At 37.2% G+C, this 25,878-nt stretch overlaps 1 protein-coding gene across 2 annotated transcripts in view; it reads left to right on the plus strand.

Annotated features, from left to right (window-relative positions):
* The window catches only part of UVRAG (UV radiation resistance associated), a 320,861-nt gene that overhangs the window by 155,789 nt on the left and 139,194 nt on the right, over positions 1-25,878 (plus strand). For both annotated transcript variants that reach the window (XM_032427162.1, XM_032427163.1), the window contains one exon: positions 7,083-7,209. In XM_032427162.1, coding sequence (XP_032283053.1) covers positions 7,083-7,209 — 127 coding nt within the window. The remainder of the gene's footprint in view (positions 1-7,082; positions 7,210-25,878) is intronic.

Consider the following 25,878-nt stretch of genomic DNA (forward strand, 5'->3'; position numbering starts at 1 on the left):
TGATTCCTTTTCCTTTAATGATAAACAACCTCACTGACTTTGGTCTTTGTTTTTACAGTGGGTTGACAGGGCAAAATGGCTTTTATCTCTGTTAGACCCAAGGTCTTAGAAAGCAGACACCATTTCTCATTCATTTAGAAGCACATAGTATGCCCTTCATAAATGTTTGCTTTGTTCAAGAAAAATTGCTTAGGAATGTTTCATATTTCATAGAGTTTTCCAGTCAGATATAATAATGATGATTGGAGAAATAAGCTTTTGTGCTTGTTTTCTTGGCTTGAATGTCTTTAACAGATGATCATGCCATCTGTTTAGAATCAGTATTTCAGTGATGAGGAAGAAAGCATTTTGGGTGAGAAACGATAGCTATAAAGTACTTTCCACACAACTGCCAAGTCATTTTTCCGTGCCCGTTGCTTCGACAGGGCCATACCATTACTCATCTCACTGAGTGCCCTTGCTTCTTCAGTATCTGTGAGTCAGATAGAGATGCTGACTTTCATCTTTTAAAGGTTTTTACTAGCTTGGTAAACCTATTTAGTTTACTTAATGAAAAGTTTTTTTTTTCTCATTACAATTTTAATTAGTATATGTTTTAGGAAGGAGACAAGAATTTACTAGGCATAGCCAAATATTACTGTTTGGTTAAGATTTATGTCCTGGAACATCATGTAAAGTGTATTATTGACACTTGATAAAGACCAGGAGAGAAGGACACACACATTCATAGGGCAGTAATTGTGTGTGAATGCAAACATGTGCAAGCACATATATGTTTGTTGTGGGACAGGATTTCAGATTTTATCTGGAGGCAAATTCTGGCCTCTAAATTAGAGGTATTTGGATTAAAAGGGAGTCTGAGTAAAGTTTACAGTGTGGCTTCATAGGTTTAGGTAGGAAGTATTTTAATGGAAAGATAAGTTAACAAACTTATTTAGCAAAGTTAACTGTATCTCTGGTATAATGTGTCTGGGACTTGTTTTATCAAATGAACATTCAGTAAAATTGACTTTTTTGAGGTATGGTTCTATTACTTTTTTAAAAATAAGCTTTATTTTTTAGAGTAGTTTTAGGTTTGCAGAGAGTTATTTCCCCTCTTCTCCCAGTTTCTTTTGTTCTTAACATCCTATATCAGAGTGATACATTTGTTACAATTGTTGAGTTAATATTAATACAATATTAACTCTAGTTTACATTAGGGGTTCTCCCTGTTGTACGGTTCTCTAGGTTTTGACAAATACACAGTGTCCTGTATCCACCACTGCAGTATCATGCGGTGTAATTACACTGGCCTAAAAATCCCCTCGGATGAATCTATCTATTCATCCTTTTCCCCCTCTCTTAGAACCCCTGGCAACCATTGAACTTTTTACTCTCTCCATGGTTTTGCCTTTTTCGGGAATGTCATATAGTATGTAGCCTTTTCAGATTGGCTTCTTTTACTTAGCAATATACATTTAAGGTTCCTCCATGACTTTTTACAGCTTGATAGCTATATTGCTATTGCTGAATAGTACTCCATTGTATAGATATGTCAAGTTTGTTATAACTGTTGACCTATTGAAGTGCATGTTGGTTGCTTCCAAGTTTTGGCAATTATGAATAAAGCTGCTATAGACATTCATGTGTAGGTTTTTTATGTGAACACAAGTTTTCAACTCATCTGTATAAATATCCGGGAGCATGATTGCTGGATCATATAGTAAGCCTATGTTTAGTTTTGTAAGAAACTGCCAGACCATCTTTTAAAGTGGCTGTACCATTTTGCATTGCCACCAACAATGAATGACAGTTCCTGTTGGTCCAGATCCTTGTCAGCATTTAGTATTGTCAGTGTTTTGGATTTTAACTATTCTAGTAAATATATGTAGTATCTTACTGTTGCTTTAATTTGCAGTTCCTTGATGACATATGATGTTGGACATCTTTTCATATGCTTATTTGCCTTCTTTGATGAGGTGACAGTTCAGATCTTCTGCCCATTTTTTAATTGGGTTGTTTATTTACTTATTGTTGAGCTTTTAGAGTTTTTGTGTATATTTTGGATATCATTCCTTTATCAAATAAGTGGTTTTCAAATATTTTCTCCCAGTTTGTGGCATATCTTTTCATTCTTTTAATAGTGGTTTTTGCAGAGCAGAAGTTTTAATTTTAATGAAGGCCAACTTAGTTTCTTCTTTCATGATCATGCATTTGATGTTGTATATAAAGTCATCTCCACTTTAGTCACCTAAATTTTCTAGTGTTATCTTCTAGAATTTGTATAATTTTTTTTAAAGATTTTATTTATTTGAGAGAGTGAGAGAGAGGGAGGGGGGAGGAGCAGAGGGAGAGGGGACAAGCAGATCCCAGGCTGAGTGTAAAGCCTGATGCAGGCTCAATCCCATGACCCTGAGATCATGACCTGAGCTGAAATCAAGAGTCGGACACGTAACGTACTGAGCCACCCAGGCACCCTGTATATGATAATTTTTTTATTTCACATTAGTTCTGTGATCCATTTTGAGTTAATTTTTATGAAAGATGTAAGGTCTGTATCTAAATGTTCTGTTTCATTTTGTTTTGTTTGTATGTAGCTGTCCAGTAGTTACAGCACCATTTAGTGTAAAGGCTATCCTTTTTCCATAGAATTGCTTTTGTTCCTTTGACAAAGATCAGTTGACTATATTTGTGTGTCTATGTGTTTCTGGGCTATCTGTTCTGTTCCACTGATTTGTCTATTTTGTGTCCATATCAAACTGTCTTGATTATTGTAGCTTTATGGTAAGTTTTAGCATTAGATAGTGTCAATCTTGTAACTTTGTTCTTTTTCAGTATTGAGCTATTCTGGGTTTTTTGCCTTCCGATATAAACTTTAGAATCAGTTTGTTGGTATCAACAAAATAACTTGCTGGGATTTCACTGGATCTGTAGGTTAAATTGGGAAAAATTGATATCTTAATAATATTGTCTTCCTATCCATGAATATGGACATTCATTTATTTGGATCTCCTTTGATTTCTTTCATCAGTTTTTCAGTTTTCTTCATTTAGGTCTTGTATACATATTTTGTTAGGTTTATACCTAAGTATTTCATTTTTTTAATTTTAATGTAATGTTGTATTTTAGATTTCATATTCTAATTGTTCCTTGCTGTTACGTAAGAAAGAAATGGGCTTTTGTATATTGCTTTAATCACTTACTAGTTCCAGGAGGCTTTGGATTTTGCTTTGTTTTTTGATGGGGGTTGATTCTTTGAGATTTTCTACATATATAATCAAATCATCTATAAACCAAGATGATTTTATTTCTTTTTTTCTCAGTCTGATAGTTTTTATTTCCTTTTCTTATTGTATTGCATAGTTAGGATTTTCAGTACATGTTTCATAGAGTGGTGAAAGGAGACATCCTTGCCTTTTTCTCCAGTGTAGGGAGAAAACATCTGGTTTCCTACCATTAAGTATAGATGATCCCCGATGTAAGATTTGACTTTATGATGGTATGAAAGTGATACACATTCAGTAGAAACTATACTTCAGATTTTGAATTTTGATCTTTTCCCAAGCTAGCAATATATGGTATGATGCCTTGCAGCAGTAACAAACCACAGTTGTCAGTCAGCTACATGATCATGAGGGGAAACAACTGATACACTTATGACCATTTTGTACCCATGCAACCATCCTGTTTTTCACTTTCAGTACAGTATTCAATAAATTACATGACATATTTAGCACTTTATTATAAAATGGGTTTGTGTTAGATGATTTTGCCCAACTATAGATTAATGTAAGTGTTCTGAGCACACGTAAGGTAGGCTAGGCTAAGCTGTGGTGTTCAGTAGGTTAGGTGTATTAGATGTATTTCAACTTACAATATTTTTAACTTATAATGGGTTTATTGGGACATAACCCCATCATAAGTTGAGGAAGATCTGTATGATGTTGGCTGTAGGTTTTCTGGCAAATATTCTTTACAAGTTGAGGAAGTTTTCCTTTATTCTTAGTTTGCTGAGAGTTTTTATCATAATTGGGTGTTGAATTTTGTCATATGCTTTTTTGGCATGTATTGATATGATTATATGACTTTTCTTTTTTGCCTGGTTGATATGGTGAATTTCATTGATTACTGAATGTTCAACCTGCCTTGCATACATGGAATAAATTCCATTTGGCTATGGCATATAATTCTTCTTATATATTGTTGGATTTGATTTGTTGATTTTGTTGATGAATTTGCATCTGTGTTTATGAGAGATTGGTCTGTAATTTTCCTTTCTAGTGATGTCTTTGTTTGATTTTGGTATTAGGGTGATGCTGGCCTCCTAGATGGAAGAGAGTTTAAAGAATTAGTGTTATTTATTTATATGCTTGGTAAAATTTACCAGTGAAACCATCAGGGCCTGGTACTTTCCATTTTAAAAGGCTATTAGTTATTAATTTAATTATTTCATATATATGCCCTTTCAGATTATTTCTCCTAGTGTGAGTTTTAGTAGATTGTCTTTCAAGGAATTGGTCCATTTCATCTAAGTTACCAAATTTTTGGCCATTGAGTTGTTTATAGTATTCTTTTCTTATTCTTTTAATGTCCATGGGATCGGTTGTGAAGGCTCCTCTTTTATTCCTCATACTAGTAATTTCTGTCTTTTTTCTTTTTCTTGGTTAGCCTGGCTAGAATTTTATCAAAGTTATTGGCCTTTTCAAAAACCCAGCTTTTGGTTTTATTTATTTTGTGATTTTCTCCATTTAATTTATTCTCTTTGGGGTTCATTAACTTCTTGAATTTGTAGGTGTATTTCTTTGCCTAATTTAGGAAGTTTTTCATCATTATTTCTGTGAGTACTTTTTCACTTCTGCTTTATTTCTTCTTTCCTCCCTGTACTGGAGGATACAAATATTAGATCTTTTTATATAGTTCCACAGATCCTGAGGCTCTGTTTTTTTTTTTACAGTCTATTTTCTCTCTCTTGTTTAGATTGGGTAGTTTCTATTCTGTTTTCCAGCTTAAAGATTCTTTTCTCTGTCTCCTACATTCTGCTGTTGAGCTCATTCACTAAGTTTTTTATTCTAGATATTTTCAGCTCTAAAATTGCCTTTTTTTTTTTTTTTTTTGGAACTGAAGGGGATTATGCTAAGTGAAATAAAATTTCCATTTGATTCTCCTTTATATCTTCAATTTCTTGACTGAGACTTTCTATTTCTTTACCAAGATGTTCTATTTTTTCATTTGTTTCAAGGATGTTCTTAATTGTTATTGAAGTACTTTTATGATAGCTGCTTCCAGGTCTTTGTCAGATAATTGTAACATGTCTGTCATCTCAGTATTGGTATCTCTCTCTCTCTTTTTTAAAAAGATTTTATTTATTTATTTATTTATTTATTTATTTATTTATTGAGAGAGAGCACAAGCAGGGGCAGAGGGAGAGGGAGAAGCAGACTCCCTGCTGAGCAGGGAGCCCGCTATGGGGCTCGATCTCAGGACCCTGGGATCATGACCTGAGCTGAAGGCAGACGCTTAACCGACTGAGCCACCCGGGTGCCCCTCAGTATTGGCATCTCATAATTATCCTTTTTCATTTACTTTGACATCTTTCTGGTTCTTGATATGATGAGTGATTTTTGATTGAAACTTATACATTTTGGGTATTATGTTATGAGTCTCTAGATCTTATTTAAGCCTGTTTGATCTGTTTTTTTCTGACACCTGTTTCTCTGATAGGGAAGGGAGAGATGCTATCTCATTACTGCCAGGTGGGTATAAAAGTCCAGGTTCCTCAAGCAGCTTCCATTGACACCCAAGTGGCAGGAGTGTGGGGGAGGAGGTCATCCTTACTTTTGACCAGGACTGGGAGTTCCAGCTCTCCACTAGGCCTCCACTACTACTGACCTGGCTAAGAGGTATAGGAATACTTTGATATTGTTCCCCACATGGCCTCCACTGATAGCATGCTGAATAGGCTGGCCTCATTAACACTGTGTAGTAAGGAAAGTTCTCACTCTACACTAAGCCTCCTCTGATATCACCCAGCAGGGAGGGAGAGGATTATCTCATTATCCCTGTAAATCCAGGCTCCCCTTGTGGTGTCCACTGATAATATGGTTGGTTACCACCTGGAAGGGGTGAAAGCCCCAGGTCCCTGCTTGACTTTCTCTGAAATCTGTGGGATATTAGAGCACGTTGGTTCAATTTGGCAGGGATGGAAATCTACTTTTTGTTTCTATGGATTTGCCTAATATGGACATTTCTATATAAATGGAGTTTGTGGCCTTTTAAAACTGGCTTCTTTCACTTAGTATAGTGTTTTCTTTAATTTTTTAGAAGATTTTATTTATTTATTTGAGAGAGCGAGAGTAAGAGAGAGGGAGCACAAGCAGGGGAAGCAGCCAAGGGAGAGGGAGAAGCAGACTCCCCACTGACCAGGGACTCGACATGGGGCTGGATCCTAGGACCCTGAGATCATGACCTGAGCCAAAGGCAGACACTTAACTGACTGAGTCACCCAGACACCCCAGTATAGCGTTTCCAAGGTTCATCCATGTTGTAGCATTCATCAGTACTTCATTTCTTTTATTGCTAGATAATATTCCATTGCATGGATGTACCACATTTTGTTTCTGTTCATCAGATGATGGACATTTGGATTGATTCCACCATTTGACTATTATAAATCATGCTGTTATGAAAATTCATATTCAGGTTTTTGTATGGACATCTTTTCAGTTCTCTTGGATATGTACCTAGCAGTAGAATTGCTGGGTCCGGTGGTATCTCTATGTTTAAGTTTTTGAGAACTCCATTCCTAAAAATTAATTTTTGTCTTAATTGTATTGTGATCTCAGTAAAGAGGCCTGAGATATTTTATAGTGTTTTTTGGGTTCTTAGAAAGAACTGTCCCCAGACTTCAGGTTTATTCTTTGCTTACATCTGTATTTTCATTAAAATGGCAGGTGCTGATAATTAAGTTACTCAAGAGATCTATGAATTAGATGAATATTAAAGTGCTTTATGCCATTATTCATTTGGAGACACTGTGAATGTATAATTATTCATAGTCATGACTTTCATAGTCATAAATTTACCTGTGCTTTTTAATTATTTAGAGAAAACAAAGTGAGTGCTTGCAATTAAAAATTTTGGTGCTTCGAAATGAACTGGAAAGACAGAAGAAAGCTTTGGGACGGGAGGTGGCATTACTGCATAAGCAACAAATTGCATTACAGGACAAAGGTGAGTAAAAATAACCATACAAACAGCCTAACCTCTACATTCAGTTTTCCTTTTTCTTTCTCCATAGGTTCAAATAGTCATCTTTGTACAGATATGCTGATACGATTTTAAAAATTATTGGGAAGTATTTTGAAGGTGATACATACAGAAACGTGTACAAAGACACACACACACACACACACACACACACACACACATTATATTTCAAAATTTCAAAATGAGCACACTTACACAGGCAGCATCTCCACTGGGAAACAGGGCATTAAAAGAAGCCCAGAATCTCAGAAGCTTCCTCATGTTCCCTTCTGTTTAGGACATCTCCAACCAGACTAACCACTACTTTGACTTATTACACCAAAATTGGTTTTGCTTCATCTTAAACTTTATGCAAGTTAGATCATATAATATGTGCATTTTATGTGCTGGCTTCTGTTCAATATTTTGTTTGTAAGTTTCATCCTAACCTGCAGGTACTGTAGTCTTAGTTCATTTTTACTGCCAATAGTATTCCATTGTGCAAATATAAATATGAATTTATTGATTCTGGCTTTCGGTAATTTCTAGTTCAGAACTATTAGATAATGCTTCCATGAACTTTTTCATGCATGCTTCTTAATTAAGATTTTTTTTTATGCATTTCTGTTGAATTTGGAGCAGAATTACATAGTCACAAGATAGGCATATCTTCAGCTTTAGTAGATTGTGTCGAAAAGTTTTCCAAAGCGCTTGTGCCCAATTTACCTCCTCTCCACCCAGCAGTGTATCAGATCTCTTATCCTGTATCCTTGTCGGCACTTGGAACTTTCTGTCTTTTGTATTTCAGTCTTTCTAGTGGGTATGTTGTAGTCTCTCCTTGCAGTTTTAATTTTTATATCCCTGAAAACTAATGAAGTTGAACACTATTTCATGTTTCTTGCTGACTGGGATACACTCCTTTGTGAAGTACCTGTTGAAGTCTTCCTGCCATGACCTTCCCACCTGCCCCCACTCACTCCCCCCACTGGCTTTTTTTATTGGTGGGGGGGCCGTTGTTCTTTATATATTATAGATAAGGGTTCTTTGTTTGAATATACATTTAAAAATGTATTCTCCCATTCTGTGGCTTGCTAGTTCATTCTTTTTTTTTTTTTTTTTAAGATTTTTATTTATTCATTTGAGAGAGAGAGAACACAAGCAGGGAGAGAGGCAGAGGGAGAAGCAGGTTCCCTGCTGAGCTGGGAGCCCAATGTGGGACTCGATCCCAGGACCCTGGGATCATGACCTGAGCCAAAGGCAGACGCTTAACCGACTGAGCCACCCAGGCACCCTTGCTGGTTCATTCTTTAATGATACCTTTACATGAACAAAAATTCCATTTTATCAATCTTTCCTTTTATAGTTAAGATTTTTTATGTCCAGTTTAGGGAATATTTGCTGATTTTAATGCCATAAAAGTGTTATTCTGTATTTTTTTAAGTACTTTACTGTTTACTTTTTACATTTATAATTCATCAGGTTTTGATTTTTTTGTGTATGATGTCAGGTAAGATTCATTTTTTTCATACAGATAGTCAATTGACCCAGTACCATTTATTAAAAACCTTTCTCCCTTGCACTGCAGGTTCACTTTTGTCATAAACTGGTGGCCATGTACTTACATGTCTGTTACAGGACTCTCTGTTCTGTGGATCTATTTGCCTGTTCCTTTGCCATTATCTCACTGTTTTAATTTCTCTCGTGTTATAATTGGTCTTCATATCTGTTAAAGTTCTTCTGCTTAGTTATTCTTTTTCAAGATCACCTTTCTTCATCTTAGTAAGGATGGAAATCTACTTTTTTGTTTTTATGGTTGTGCCTGTTCTGGACATTTCATATAAATAGAATCTTTGGCCGTTAGCATGACTAATAACTGGCTTATTCTTATCCTTTTTGCATTTTCATATGGTTCTACACAGAAAAGAAAATCTGGCTAGTATTTTGATTGGGACTACATTTAATATATTTATCAGTACAGTTGGGGATAATGGACATCTTTACAATATTGAGTCTTCCAACCCAAGAAAATGGTATATGCCTTTGTTTATTAAATCTTCTTTACAAAACATGATTGAAATAAACTAATTGTTAGTACATGGATGTTTCCTATGATTCATTGGATTTATTTCTATTTTTTGATATTTTATTATACTATTATAAATATGTTTAAATTTTATGTTCTACTTTTTGCTGATAATATAGAAATACAATTGATTGTTTTAAAGTAGTTTGATTTTTTTAATATGTGCAAATTCCTACATCACATCCTGACTCAGCATGACTTACAAAGGTCTCGTATGACCCATGTCAATCTGAATGCTTCAGCTATAAAGAACTTCTTTTAGTTCTTAAATATGCTTCCTTCTGTCTTGCCTGCATTTAAGCCTCTTTTATGTGTTACTTTCTCCAGGAAATTTTTCACTGGCTCCCTTTCCCTTCTCCTACCTCTGCCCCCCTTGGTTAGATGTACTACTATGTGTTTCCATAGCATCCTGTGTTTTTCCATTATGGCATTGTAATTATTAGTTTATTCCCTCCTCTAGACTCTAAGATCTCTGAGGGAAGACATTGCCCATGTACTATGTTAAATACTCTTCTATTCTTTGAGCATGGTGCAGTGTCTGGGGTGCAGTAAGCATTGAATGAATATTTATTGAATGAATGAATCATCTCCATGGTATCAGTCTAATGTCATGGGCATCATTGCTAAAGAATAAAGACTTCTGTAGCTGCTAGCTTAGCATTCATTTGGGAAAACTGATACTCTCATGTGAAACACTATAGAAAAAAACACTGTATATTGTTGGCAGTGATTGTTAAAACTATCTGCACTGCAACACAGCTTGCATATTGATTTTTAGACATGAGAGTCTGTTGGGATAATGCCACTTAAAGTCATGAGACATTGTGAGCAAAGTCCGTTTCCACAATCTCTGTTGAGTGACTCCAAATAACTAAGTAGCTGTGTACATACAAGAACTGCTTTTAAGAGGTCTTCTCTTCTGTGAAAAGACACATTTCTTATGGTGCTTTGAAATTTTTATTATACTCAAATTGCCTGCTACCTGTAGCATGTATTTCTGCATATCTTTTTTTAAGGTTGTCGATTTTTAAAATGAGAACACTATAGGGTTTTAGAGGGGTTCAGGGCATTTGCGGTTTTCTAAAAAGAGAAGTAATAATACTAATAGCTTTAATGTTTCAGTTACCATACTTATCACTATATAGATATGATGTTATTTAATCACCACAATAATTCTGTGAGGTAAGTACTATTATTATTGACATTTTACAGTTGAGGAAACTCTCGGTCAGGGTCAGAGACATTAAACACCTTTCTTAAGTTCACACAGCTAGTGACAGGTGATGTTGGAATTAAAATCCATTGATTCCAAAACTCTCATTCACTGTATAATACTACATTTTACCATATGGAAAGCCTGTGGAAGGTGTATTATTAATAGCATATGGTAAAAGGATAGGGAGATTAGAGTTCTCCCATTATGTTCCCAACTGTGTTTTTTCTTATAATGATAAAGTGCCAGGAAGTCTATCATCAGCCTGTAAACAGGTGAAATTATAAACAGTGACTTCTATCCCATTTAAAAGACTGAGTGTAGGGACTCCTGTGTGGCTCAGTCGGTTAGGCGTCTACCTTCAGCTCAGGTCATGATTCCAGGGTCCTGGGGCTGAGTCCTGCATCAGGCTCCTTGCTCAGCAGGGAGCCTGCTTCTCCCTCTGCCTGCCTCTCCCCTGCTTGTATTCCCTCTTTCTCTCTCTGACAAACAAACAAACAAAAAAAGACTGAGTGTAATAATAATTGCTCATATTTATAGGATACTCATTACTGTGAGGCAATGTCTTGTGTTTTCTATTTTTTATCTTTTTTTTTTTTTTTAAGATTTTACTTACTTATTTGACAGAGAGAGCGAGCACAAGCAAGGAGCAGCAGAGGGAGAGAGAGAAGCAGGCTCATACTGAGCAAGGATCCCAGGGCCCTGGGATCATGACCTGAACCGAAGGCAGACACTTAACCAACTGAGCCACCCAGGCGCCCCTGTTCTTTACCTTATTTGGTTTTTACCTGTAGTCCTATGAATTAAGGGTATTCTTATTATCCTCCTAATAATAAATATATATTATTATTCAATTTACAGATGAGGAAACTGAGTCTCAGAGAGGTTAAGTGACTTGCCCAAAGCCACATAGCAAGTTGTAGTGGAGCCTATGTTCAAAGTTACTGGTGCCTAACTGCAGCAAAGGAAGATTATAGGATTTTGTAGGTATCTGTTCTAGTGTTTTAATTCTGACAGTCCAGTCAGAATTAGCACATTCTTATATCTCCATTTTATCATGGAAATAAAGGATGATAATGCTCAAAGTTAAATATATATTTGCTAGGATGGGTCAGAATTATTGATTTTTAACACTGACTTTGTACTGCAGGAGCTTCCCCCCACTTTTATACGTACTTTTGAGATGAGTATTATTTTGTATTTTCCTGAACTGTTAGAATCATTGGAAGGTTAAAATCTAACACGTTGGTCTCAAATGTAAGCAAGAGACAGTTGGGCCACTGCTCTTCCAGCAGGGACCCAACAAGCGGCAGATCTGGGGAGACTCCCCTTCCTCCCCCGGGAGGAGCGGCATGGGAGCACACTGCAGGGATCTGCTGGGTTTGGAGACTCCACACAGGGTCGGGTGCCAGAGATAGAAATGCTCGGTCACAGGCCAGATGAGCACGGAGTGTGGCCGGAGACCAGGGAGACAGGAGTGATTGACTGCTTTTCTCTGGGGGCGCCCTGAGGAGTGGGGCCCGAGTTCTCGGCTCCTCCGGGGTGGAGATTGGGAGGCTGCCATTTTCACTCTCGTCCTCCAAAGCTGAACGGAAAGCTTGCAGGGAACAAAAGCTTCTGAGAGCAAACCCGAGCAGATTACTTAGCTGGGACTGGCAAGGGCGGGGCAATTCCGCCTCCGGCAAAGACATTTGGGAACCACAGCAACAGTCCCCTCCCCCAGAAGATCAGCAGGAACAGCCAGCCAAGACCAAGTTTACCTAAACATCAATGAGAATGGCAGAACGCCAGCACTAGGGGAATACAGCACATAGAATTCATGGCTTTTTTTACCCCTGATTCTTTAGTCGTTCAAAGTTAATTTTTTTAATTTTCTTTTTCTTTTTTTTTTTTTAATTTTTCTTTTTCCCTTCTTCAACCAGCATCTTATCAATCCCTTTTTTAAAAAATCTTTTTTATTTTTCATTTTTAGAGTCATATTCTATCCCTTCATAGTAGTTAACCTTATTTTTGGTATATATATATAGAAGTTGTTCTCTCTTTAAAATTTTGGGATACAGTTTCTTCTAACAGACCAAAATATACCCTAAATCTCTAGTGTATGGCTTTGTTCTAGTCTCCTGCCTGATCACATTCTCTCCCCGCCCTTTTTTTTAATTCCTCTTCTTTCTTTCTTCAACCAACTTATCTTATCAATTCCTTTTATAAAATCTTTTATAATTTTCATCTGTACAGTCTTATTCAATCCCTTTATCGTATTTACCCTTATTTTTGTACATATCTAAGTTTTCTTTCTTTAAAATTTTGGGAGGCACTTTCTTCTAACAGACCAAAATATGCCCAAAATCTAGTGTGTGGCACTGATCTATGCACCAGCCTGATCATATTTGATCATATTCTTTTTTTTTTTTTAATCTTTTTCTTTTTCCTTTCTTTCCCTTTCTTTTCCCCCGGTTTCAGGTCTCTTCTGATTTGTTTAGTGTTTATTTTTCTGGGGTCGTTGTTAGCCTGTTAGCATTTTGTTCTCTCATTCATCTATTCTCCTCTGGGCAAAATGACAAGACGGAAAAAAATCACCTCAAAAAAAAGAACAAGAGGCAGTACCGACTGCCAGGGACCTAATCAATACGGACATTAGTAAGATGTCAGAACTAGAGTTCAGAATGACGATTTTAAAGATACTAGCTGGGCTTGAATAAAGCATGGAAGATACTAGAGAAACCCTTTCTGGAGAAATAAAAGAACTAAAATCTAACCAAGTCGAAATCAAAAAGGCTATTAATGAGGTGCAATCAAAAATGGAGGCTCTAACTGCTAGGATAAATGAGGCAGAAGAGAGAATTAGTGATATAGAAGACCAAATGATGGAAAATAAAGAAGCTGAGAAAAAGAGAGATAAACAACTACTGGATCACGAGGGCAGAATTTGAGAGAGAAGCGATACCATAAGATGAAACAACATTAGAATAATTGGGATCCCAGAAGAAGAAGAAAGAGAGAGAGGGGCAGAAGGTATAATGGAGCAAATTATAGCAGAGAACTTTCCTAATTTGGGGAAGGAAATAGGCATCAAAATCCAGGAGGCACAGAGAACCCCCCTCAAAATCAATAAAAATAGGTCAACACCCCGACATCTAATAGTAAAACTTACGAGTCTCAGAGACAAAGAGAAAATCCTGAAAGCAGCTTGGGAGAAGAGATCTGTAACCTACAATGGTAGAAACATTAGATTGGCAACAGACCCATCCACAGAGACCTGGCAGGCCAGAAAGGACTGGCGTGATATATTCAGAGCACTAAATGAGAAAAATATGCAGCCAAGAATACTATATCCAGCTAGGCTGTCATTGAAAATAGAAGGAGAGATAAAAAGCTTCCAGGACAAACTAAAGGAATTTGCAAACACGAAACCAGCCCTACAAGAAATATTGAAAGGGGTCCTCTAAGCAAAGAGAGAGCCTAAAAGTAACATAGACCAGAAAGGAACAGAGACAATATACAGTAACAGTCCCCTTACAGGCAATACAATGGCACCAAATTAATATCTTTCAATAGTTATCCTGAATGGAAATGGGCTAAATGCCCCAATCAAAAGACACAGGCTATCACATTGGATAAAAAAACAAGACCCATCGATATGCTGTCTGCAGGAGACTCATTTTAGACCCAGAGACACCCCCAGATTGAAAGTGAGGGGGTGGAAAACCATTTACCATTGCTAATGGACACCAAAAGAAAGCTGGGATGGCAATTCTTATATCAGACAAATTAGATTTTAAACCAAAGACTATAATAAGAGATGAGGAAGAACACTATATCCTACTTAAAGGTCTATCCAACAAGAAGATCTAACAATTGTAAATATCTATGCCCCTAACATGGGAGCAGCCAGTTATATAAGGCAATTAATAACAAAAACAAAGAAGCACATCGACAACAATACAATAATAGTGGGGGACTTTAACAGCCCCCTCACTGAAATGGACAGATCATCTAAGCAAAAGATCAACAAGGAAATAAAGACTTTAAATGACACACTGGACCAAATGGACTTCACAGATAATATTCAGAACATTCCATCCCAAAGCAACAGAATACACATTCTTCTCTAGTGCCCATGGAATATTCTCCAGAATAGATGACATCCTAGGTCACAAATCAGGTCTCAGCCAGTACCAAAAGATTGGAATCATTCCCTGCCTATTTTCAGACCACAATGCTTTGAAACTAGAACTCAATCACAAGAGGAAAGTCGGAAAGAACTCAAATACATGGAGGCTAAAGAGCATCCTACCAAAGAATGAATGGGTTAACCAGGAAATTAAAGAAGAATTAAAAAAATTCATGGAAACCAATGAAAATGAAAACATCTTTGGGATTCAAATCAAAATCAAATTCAAAATCTTTGGGATGCAGCAAAGGCAGTCCTAAGAGGAAAGTATATAGCAATACAAGCCTTTCTCAAGAAACAAGAAAGGTCTCAAATATACAACCTAACCCTATACCTAAAGGAGCTGGAGAAAGAACAGCAAATAAAGCCTAAACCCATCAGGAGAAGACAAATAATAAAGATCAGAGCAGAAATCAATGAAATAGAAACCAAAAGAACAGTACAACAGATCAACGAGACTAGGAGCTGGTTCTTTGAAAGAATTAACAAGATTGATAAACCCCTGGCCAGACTTACCACAAAGAAAAGAGAAATGACCCAGATAAAATCATGAATGAAAGAGGAGAGATCACAACCAACACCAAAGGAGTACAAATAATTATAAGAACATATTATGAGCAACTCTATGCCAGCAAATTAGATAATCTGGAAGAAATGGATGCATTCCTAGAGATGTATAAACTACGAAAACTGAACCAGGAAGAAATAGAAAACCTGAACAGACCTATAACCACTAAGGAAATTGAAGCAGTAATCAAAAATCTCCCAAGAAACAAAAGCCCAGGGCCAAATGGCTTCCCAGGGGAATTCTACCAAACATTTAAAGAAGAATTACTACCTATTCTTCTGAAACTGTTCCAAAAGATAGAAATGGAAGGAAAACTTCCAAACTCGTTTTATGAGGCCACCATTACCTTGATCCCCAAACCAAAGACCCATCAAAAAGGAGAATTACAGGCCAATATCCTTGATGAATATGGATGCAAAAATTCTCACCAAAATACTAGCCAAAAGGATCCAACAGTACATTAAAAGGATTATTCACCACGACCAAGTGGGATTTATCCCTGGACTGCAAGGTTGGTTCAACGTCCACAAATCAATCAATGTGATAAATACATTAAAAAATGAAAAAACAAGAACCATATGATCCTCTCAATAGATGCAGAAAAAACATTTGACAAAGTACAGCATCCTCTCTTGATCAAAACTCTAAAGAGTATAGGAATAGAGGGTACATACCTCAATATCATAAAAGCCATCTATGAAAAACCCACAGCAAATATCATTCTCAATGGGGTAAAACTGAGAGCTTTCCCCCTAAGGTCAGGAGAACGGCGGGGATGTCCACTATCACCACTGCTATTCAACATAGTACCAGAAGTCCTAGCCACAGCAATCAGACAACAAAAAGAAATAAAAGGCATCCGAATCGGCAAAGAAGAAGTCAAACTCTCACTCTTTGCAGATGATATGATACTTTATGTGGAAAACCCAAAAGACTCCACCCCAGAACTGCTAGAACTCATACAGGAATTCAGTAAAGTGGCAGAATATAAAATCAATGCACAGAAATCAGTGGCATTCCTATACACCAACAACAAGACAGAAGAAAGGTAAATTAAGGAGTTGATCCCATTTACAATTGCACCCAAAACCGTAAGATACCTAGGAATAAATCAAACCAAAGAGGCAAAGAATCTGTGCTCAGAAAACTATAAAATACTCATGAAAGAAATTGAGGAAGACACAAAGAAATGGAAAAATGTTCCATGCTCATGGATTGGAAGAACAAATATTGTGAAAATGTCAATGCTACCTATAGCAATCTACACATTTAATGCAATCCCTATCAAAATAACATCCACTTTTTTCAAAGAAATGGAACAAATAATCCTAAAATTTGTATGGAACCAGAAAAGACCCCGAATAGCCAGAGGAATGTTGAAAAAGAAAGGCAAAGATGGTGGCATCAGAATTCCAGACTTCAAGCTCTATTACAAAGCTGTCATCATCAAGACAGTATGGTACTGGCACAAAAACAGGCACATAGATCAATGGAACAGAATAGAGAGCCCAGGAATGGACCCTCAACTCTATGGTCAACTGATCTTTGACAAAGCAGGAAAGAATGTCCAGTGGAAAAAAGACAGTCTCTTCAACAAATGGTGTTGGGAAAATTGGAGAGCCACATGCAGAAGCATGAAACTGGACCATTTCCTTACACCACACACAAAAATAGACTCCAAATGGTTGAAAGACCTCAATGTGAGACAGAAGTCCGTCAAAATCCTAAAGGAGAACACAGGCAGCAACCTCTTCAACCTCAGCCGCAGCAACTTTTTCCTAGAAACATCACCAGAGGCAAGGGAAGCAAGGGCAAAAATGAACTATTGGGACTTCATCAAGATAAAAAACTTTTGCACAGCAAAAGAAACAGTCAGCAAAACCAAAAGACAACCGACAGAATGGGAGAAGATATTTGCAAATGACATATCAGATAAAGGGCTAGTATCCAAAATCTATAAAGAACTTATCAAACTCAACACCCAAAGAACAAATGATCCAATCAAGAAATGGGCAGAAGACATGAACAGACATTTTTCCAAAGAAGACATCCAAATGGCCAACAGACACATGAAAAAGTTGCTCAACATCGGTTGGCATCAGGGAAATCCAAATCAAAACCTCAATGAGATACCACCTCATACCAGTCAGAATGGCTAAAATTAACAAGTCAGGAAACGAGATGTTGGTGGGGATATGGAGAAAGGGGGAACCCTCCTACACTGTTGGTGGGAATGCAAGCTGGTGCAGCCACTCTGGAAAACAGTATGGAGGTTCCTCAGAAAGTTGAAAATAGAGCTACCCTATGACCCAGCAATTGCACTACTGGGTGTTCCCCCAAAGATACAAATATAGTGATCCGAAGGGGTACGTGTACCCCGATGTTTATAGCAGCAGTGTCCACAATAGCCAAACTATGGAAAGAGCCAAGATGTCCATTGACAAATGAATGGATAAAGAAGATGTGGTGCATATATATACAATGGAATATTATGCAGCCATCAAAAGGAATGAAATTTGCCATTTGCAGTGATATGGATGGAACCGGAGGGTATTATGCTGGGCGAAATAAGTCAATCAGAGAAAGACATGTATCATATGATCTCACTGATATGAGGAATTCTTAATCTCAGGAAACAAACTAAGGGTTGCTGGAGTGGTGGGGAGTGGGAGGGATGGGGTGGCTGGGTGATGGACATTGGGGAGGGTATGTGCTATGGTGAGCGCTGTGAATTGTGCAAGACTGTTGAATCACAGACCTGTACCTCTGAAACAAATAATACATTACATGTTAAAAAAAAAAAGAAAAAGAAGATAGTGGGAAGGGAAAAATGAGGAGGGTGAAATTGGAGGGGGAGACGAACCATGAGAGACTATGGACTCTGAGAAACAAACTGAAGGTTCTAGAGGGGAGGGGGGTGGGGGGATGGGTTAGCCTGGTGATGGGTATTAAAGAGGGCACATTCTGCATGGAGCATTGGGTGTTATACGCAAACAATGAATCATGGAACACTACATCAAAAACTAATGATGTAATGTATGGTGATTAACATAACATAATTAAAAAAATAAATAAAAAATATAAAAAATGTAAGCAAGAGATAGAATGCTGCTGTTGGCTGCAGATTTTCTGCCATTGTGTATCTCTCTAGACTGTAGTGGTCAGCACTGGGGTGGGGTGGGGGGTTGGAAAGCAGGAGTGGCTGGATACAGATAACCAGATTTATGTACCAGGAGATCTTGTTCTACTTGTTGGGGACCCCTGTTCTTCATAGTGATTGTGCTAGGTAACTAGAGACATACTTATTTTTATCGGTTGAAAGAACATTTGTGTTGAACAATATTCTTGTATACTGACATTGAATGTACTATTTAATGAATCTTGAGTCAGGTTAAAATATTTAGAAACATCTGAGTGACTGGTATTGGTAATGTGAAGGGGAAAATGTATTTGTCTCTTGTGCTTGTAGCTTTGACTTATCATGTTTGCTAATCATTTGTGAAATGATTTGCTAATATGAATAATCCTAATGGCATTTTACATATTATGACTTCTCTTTGGAACTTGGTGCTTATCTAGGCACTTGGTTCTCAGCCCAAGAGCTCAGTTAGGATACAAAGTCAGTAATATATGATATTTAATCTTTGCTACTGATTCTTCTGAATGATCATAAAGGAATTACTTAACTTCTGCATCTTTTTACACATCTGGGTAGTGAGGATAGCAGCTCATAATAGTGCTATAGGGATTAATTTGCGTAAACATTTGGAAGAAACCAGGTGTCTATTATATATTTTATATTTTTGTTTATAAAAATTTATTGCAGTAGGATGATATATTGGAAAGAGGCAAAAAGATAATTTCTGTCCATGCTGTTGACTTGCTGAGTGGCCACGTACTCTGAGGGGCCTCATTACTCCACACCTATAAGTTTCCCCTTCCCACACCTCAAACGCAGTGGTGTTCAACTTGTCTACAGCAACTTCCAGCTGGGCCATGAGCTGATCTCTTCAGTATTAATGTTTATTAATGTATGCATTTTCATTGTTGGCAGATATTAGTAGTTTAACTTATGATGTTAATGAAAAACAGATTTCCCCTTATTAGTGTCTCAAACCAAATAGTCTTCCTGTTAATTAATTATATGTTGGCTTACAGGGTCTGTTGCCTTAACTCAACCCCCAAATCTTAGAGAAGCAATACTCTGTCTAAATTAGTTTGCTTGAAATTTGGTTTAGAAAATGGTATGAAACATTGGTCTTAAGGAAATGTGTTTAGGTTGTAATCTAAACACATTTTATAAATGTTGATAAAATCTAAGCACTCTTCAGTGGTGCCTGGGGAACGATATGAACTTTATAAAAGCACAGTTCTCTAAGCTTTGTAGGAAGAGGCTGTTTTTTAATGCAGTTAGTTTTCTTGATAGTAACAATGAACATATATGAGGTACCTTATAGTTAGAAAGTGCTTGCACAGAGATTATCATATTTGATCTTTAAAGTATCCCCGAGAGCTAGGTATGGCAAATATTGTTAGCTTCATTTTATATATGAGATACTGAGAAAATAAGTGACTTGGGCCAGGTATGAACAGATAGTTAGGAGCAAAGTTGGGATATGGACCTAGACCTTTTGTTTCTAAAATCTGTGCTTTTGTCACTATTTCATATTATCTAAAACCTTATAAAATACATTCATTTAAGCCCTACGTAAATCCTAAAAAGTGGGTAACTTTTATTGAAATCCCATAACATGCTAGATATTTCACTTATGGTATATCATTTAGTTTTTAAAAGGGTCCTAATGGAATAATTTTTACCCCCTTTTTCCAAATGAGAAAAATTGGGCCTCAGAGACATTTCTCACAAATAATAACAGATCCAAATTCAAATTTAGGTTTCTCTGACTCCAGCACCTGTCTTGTTTCCACTAAACAAAATATTGTTGCTTTCTCTAGTATGTGCCCAACAGATAAATTGACTGATGGTTTGCTAGTTTTCCATTTGGCCTGTGGACTATTAGATAAAGAACTTTGTTCTATTTTCCTTTTTATTACAGGATGGGTGAAGTGATGTTTTTCCCAAAGATTTGTCTTTGATTTGGTTACATCCTAATTTGTTAAGAGATCTGGATTAAAGATCTGCCATTCTCTCAGTCTGTCCCTAGACAAGTCATTCAACCTTTTTGGTCTTATCTCCTCTTCACAAAGGAAAAATTTTGAATTATACAGTCCAGACTTCTTACATCTCTAATATTCTAGATATCTCAGAAGGATAGGATTGTCAAAAAGGAGGGAAATCTGTTAATCTTTTTTATGAATCTCTTTATTTTTCCAAGTTTGATGCCAACATTTATTTCCCAGCAATGAAAGGTACAAAAATAGACTGATTCTCTGACCCCAAGTGTGTCTATGGGTCTATAGATGTTGTTAATTAACTGGAAAGCCACGTGGTAGAACCTTGTGTTTTAAAGATCGTCAGTTCATTTTGGTAAGCAAGAACAAAAACAAGCACATTCTTTTAGTGATGTAGTATGTAGAAGTCAGCTATGTCAGATTTCATTGCTTAGATTTAGGGGAAAAAATCCTCTTGGTAATTTCAGTAAATAGAACGTTTTGATCCTTTATTGCCAAAATAAGAAATGTTTTATATGAAGTTCCCATCAATTATGATCATTTCTTATTGTCATTTTGTAATAAATTTGAGTAAGATGAACTATGTATCTAGTTCTATTTAATTAGCTTCTTTTTGGTTGGTAAAGTATTGTGCTCTTTTCTCATAAAAGAATCACTTTAGTGGGCTTTAGTTTCTATTAAAAGGTCATAGATTTCTATTTGAAATTATAAAGACATTATTAAGCATTATGTAACAATTTTCTCCTCTTACATCATAAGGTCACAAACTGAAATATTACCTTACTGATTTTATAATTCAAGATATATTTATTTGAAGTGATGGCAGAATTTCAATTTTATTAGCCTGTGTGTATGTTCTGATTTTTTTATAGCCATCTGACAGAAATTCCTAAACAGACTTCCTTAAAAATTATTAACATCTGCCTTTTAAAAACTTCTGAACCTGAGGACAGTTTTTCCCTGGGGTTTATGCTATTAAAGTTTCTTTACTTTGAGTTGTTGACATTGTATGCAGCATGTGAAAGCAGACAACTTGGCAGTGGGGAGGACAAATGTGGGTCCTGAGTAAACTTCAGATTTTCTTTTCAGAATGATTCTGTTTCCATATATTTGTAATGATTTATTCCAGTATCTTAATTGGATTGTAGGGAAGGTAAACTATCATATTTTAATCTCCCTCCTTTGCAAAGGAAGATATAGATAGGCAGAAATAGCCACCTGACAGAATTTTCTTTTGGCTTGCCATCATTTTTTTCTCCACTTCCAAAAAGCTAGACGTGGCATTTACAAAAAATACATTTGCAATTAGATGGCTCAACATAGAAATAAGAGGTCAGAAGGCATGTAAAGGAAATAGGAAGAACATTGAATATGTGTGTGCATGTGCACCTTCGTCAAGCCCTTTAGTCATCATTTATGGAACACCTACAACAACCCCAGCACCATGTAAGATGTTAGAAACATAACGACAGGTGTGAAAAGTATATGACACAGATATTTCGAAGGTGTTATAGGAGCAAAGAAGATAAGTATCTGAAAGTCAGCACCATGTAAAGGAGGTGACACTTAGGCTGAGTCTAGAAAAATACCTGATGTATAGCTAAGGAGAGAAGGTGAGACTTTCCAGATAGAGGGAATAGTTTATACAGAAACATAGAGGTAGGTTAGAAAATTGCAGGTAATTCTAGTAAAGCTACAACTAAGGATACATTTAAGGGTCCAAAGGCGAGGCCAGAGGGGTAAAGAATGACCTAATCATAAAGGAAGTTTTTGTTGAAAGGTCTGGAGTTCTACTGAAATAACTTGAGCAAATTTCTCAAAGACAAAAAGTAGATGGGACCATATTGATGACTATAATACAGAATGGGGATTAAATGTATATTTTAGAATGTTCTCTTTGAAGAGTTGACAATAGAGAACTGTTAGGGATTTATTACAATAATCTAAGCCTTCTGTAATTAAAATCAAAACAGACTGGCAGTGTAAAGGGAGGAGGGAGTGTATAGGTTCAAGAAATATTTCAACGATAGACTCTGCTGTTAATGGCTTGGTGGGTTTGAGAAGAGAGGGAGAGAAGGATTTAGGTTGGTTTCCAATTTCTGTTTTTGACAACTGACCAGATGATTAAACAAAGACAAATGCTGGAGGAAAAGCAGATATTAGGGTAAAGAGAGAAAAAGGAAGAATTAATTAAGACTTCCAATTTTGGATACTTACCTAGTGGGTAAGACAGGAAACAAGAAACCAAATAAAGTAAATGTCGGGTTGTGACAAGTACTAAAAACAAGCTGTGGTGATAGACGATAATGGTGGGAGACCATTTCTACAGAGATTGCTCAGAAAAGGTTTGCCTGAGGAGCTCAGCCTTGAAGAAAAGAATTGCTGGAAAAAGAGAGGGAACAGCAAGTGAAAAGGCTTGGAAATGGCTTGGACTGTGGAACAGAAAAGAGGCCACTATAGCTGGAACATAATTTGTTAGGAAGAGAGCAGTGTGACTGACATGGATTGGAATGAAAAGGAATTCAGAATTTATATAAATGAAGCTATTTGCCTTACCCACTGAACAGGAGAAGGCTAAGAAAATGGCACAGGGGCAGGTTTACATATTCGGTAGTGGGTAGGACTGTGAAGGAATCCGATTATTTCAGGATGGTATGAGGTGAGACCATTATATTCAATTTAGAGGAGGTTTAAGGATTGAGGGGAATATGTGGAGTAGTCAGCTCCAAGAGGGGGAAAGCAAACTAATGAGGGAATTAGAGCAGGATTGCTGGACAGTGTGTCTGGTGGACCCTGTGCTTGTATTCTTAAAGTAGAATCAATCAGACTGTTGTGTAATTTTCTCTACCCACTTAGAGCTTCATAGAGACAAGTTGAGAGAATGAAAATGTTGAATGAAAGTGAAATTAATCCCCATTTTACAGATGAGGAAAATGAAACTCAGAGAAGTTGAGACTTGGTTAGAGTCCTGAAAGTAGCATAGGCAGGATTTTAGCCCAGATCTTTCTGCTTCCTAAGTACATGGGCTTTCCAGTATAGTACTCTGCCTCCCATAGGATCTGCCTGTTGTATTGAAACACTAAAATGAGCTCTGACCTTGTTAGCCATTAAGCCAATTGTGTAGAATTATGAAAGGAGTCCAGTGCTTCATTGCATGTTAGAAGGAAGTATATCAGTTCTTTAGGGGGAAAAGAAATTTATTGGCACTAAATTCTGAGAGGAATTTAGCATGCAGTTTCTTATGTGCAATGTATTAAATATCATAATGAAATATAGTCAATTGCAATTTTGCAAAAGTTATAGTGAGAAATATCTGTTAACCCTTGAGAAGGGTGGCATCATAAATCATAGTACAGAAAAGGCCATTCTGCAGGGAAGGAAACTAAAATAGTTCAACTATATTGCTTTTTGGTCATCTGACTTGATGTAGAAAACCCAGAAGAATGACAGTTCTTTGGTTTTAACTGTAATTTTGACAGGAGCTGGCCATTGTCCAGTCTGAGACCAAACTCTGGTGGGAGAGTGCCCAACGAGTCTGTGTTTTGTTTTGTTTTGATGGAAGCAAGATTCATATTCTTTAGCTATTAGATTTTCAGGAGACAACATTGACATTTGGTTATTAAAATTGAAGTGTCTGACTTGAGTTTTTGCTGAACAGAGGAGCCATCTTCCTAACAGAGTGGAATGTTAATGTGTACATGGACAGGGCCAAACATTTCAGAAAGCAGTTTTGGAATATGGTAAACCAAGCAGATGCGTTTGCTCTCTCTCCCTCTTAAGGACCCAGTGATATGATAGTAAAGATACATGCATAAAGAATAAATCAGTGGTGGTGGTGAAAATAAAAGAGGGTACCACTGGAATAGCAAAGATTTTGACACAGTTCTCAAAGACACAACATAGATAGGATTGTTTTGATGCATAAAGCAGAGTAGAGAAAAACTGCAGCAAGGAACACAAATAGAAAAGGTTTTTGGTACAGCTCTCAGAGACTTCAACTTGGAATTTCCAAGTATAGAAATCAGGAATGATGGAGCAATAATTAGGGTAGCTGGGCCTACTGGCTCATTTTCTTTTCTCTGTGAATTTGGAGTAACTTCCTATAATACTTGCTCCAACTGCTTTCTAAACATAATGGATTCTTGACCTGGTTAGGTCCCATGGTACAAGGGTTTGGCATTGAAAGGTGGAACAGAGCCTGACTGTGGACTTTTGCAATTGACCTAGAGGGAAAACATGAAAGGCAGCTCTACTTAGAAGTGAAATGCCTAAGAGTAACACAATCCCAAAGTAAAGTTCTCCTTACTTGACAGTTGTGGGAGTTTAAACATAAAGGTACTACCTTCTTTCAGCATGGCATATACACTTACAAGGAAAGCCTAATTGTCGATAGGACCTACCCATTTACACTGAGCTGGCATTCGAGAATAATGCCTTTCATGTAAATAAATCTTTATAGCTTCAAAGGAAACCTACACTAGTTGCCTATACTAATCAATCTAGTTACTTGTTTATGGATTTTTTTTTTTAAGATTTTACTTATTTATTTGACAGAGAGAGAGCGCGCACACACAAACAGGGAGAGCGCAGGCAGAGGGAGAGGGAGAAGCAGGCCCCCCCCCCCGCTGAGCAGGGAGCCTGACACGGGGCTCGATCCCAGGACCCTGGGATCGTGACCTGGGCCAAAGGCAGACGCTTAACCAACTGAGCCACCCAGGCGCCCCTGTTCATGGATTTGAAGGGAAAACCAAGAGTCATCAGATGTTTGAGGAAAACAGTATAAACTAGTCCAAGTTGAACAAACAGAATAGCGGACCCAAAAGGGGCAGAAGATACAAAGAACAGAGAAAAACTTTTTAAAAAATCAAATTAATATTCTCAGATTCGACTTCCAGCCCCTGCCTAAGATATAAAAAGGTAGAAGGAACTTCATTTCCACCCTGACAATAAGAGAAAGTTGGATAATATACAAAATCGTAACTTTTCTTGAATCTGAAGAACTAAGATTACAGGGCAACCAAGGAGCATGATATGTAAGAAAAGATGGGTGTGTCCAAGAAGAGAGAGGATGTGAGGACTGACTTACCAGTGGCAGAGTGTGGGGGGAGGTTGGGCCACTATCTAAGAAGGCAAAATAATCCAGTCAGAGTTTTTAACACCTTGCTAACCACTAAGTGTGCACAGCTGGAAGACTGCATGTAGCACCTAGGAGGCAGCTCACACCTGCCTGTGGCTGATTCTGTGTGAACCTACACTGCGTATTCACAAGAAAGATTGGAGACGGTAGGACACGTAGAAAGCCTCCCCTGGTGTGCTATAGGTCTGGAGGGAGGCGACTGGATACTGTTGCTAGAAAGCATAATGCTTCTCTAAAAACAAAAGTGTTAAGCCTTTGGAGGAGGAGCTGTAAGCCCTGCACTCCCCCAGGCACAGGTGAAGGACTGGAGGAAGGAAAAAAAACCAAAAACACATTACCCTTGAGGGTG

Source organism: Phoca vitulina, unplaced genomic scaffold (genome assembly GCF_004348235.1).
Source record: "Phoca vitulina isolate PV1807 unplaced genomic scaffold, GSC_HSeal_1.0 scaffold36, whole genome shotgun sequence".
NCBI lineage: Eukaryota > Metazoa > Chordata > Mammalia > Carnivora > Phocidae > Phoca > Phoca vitulina.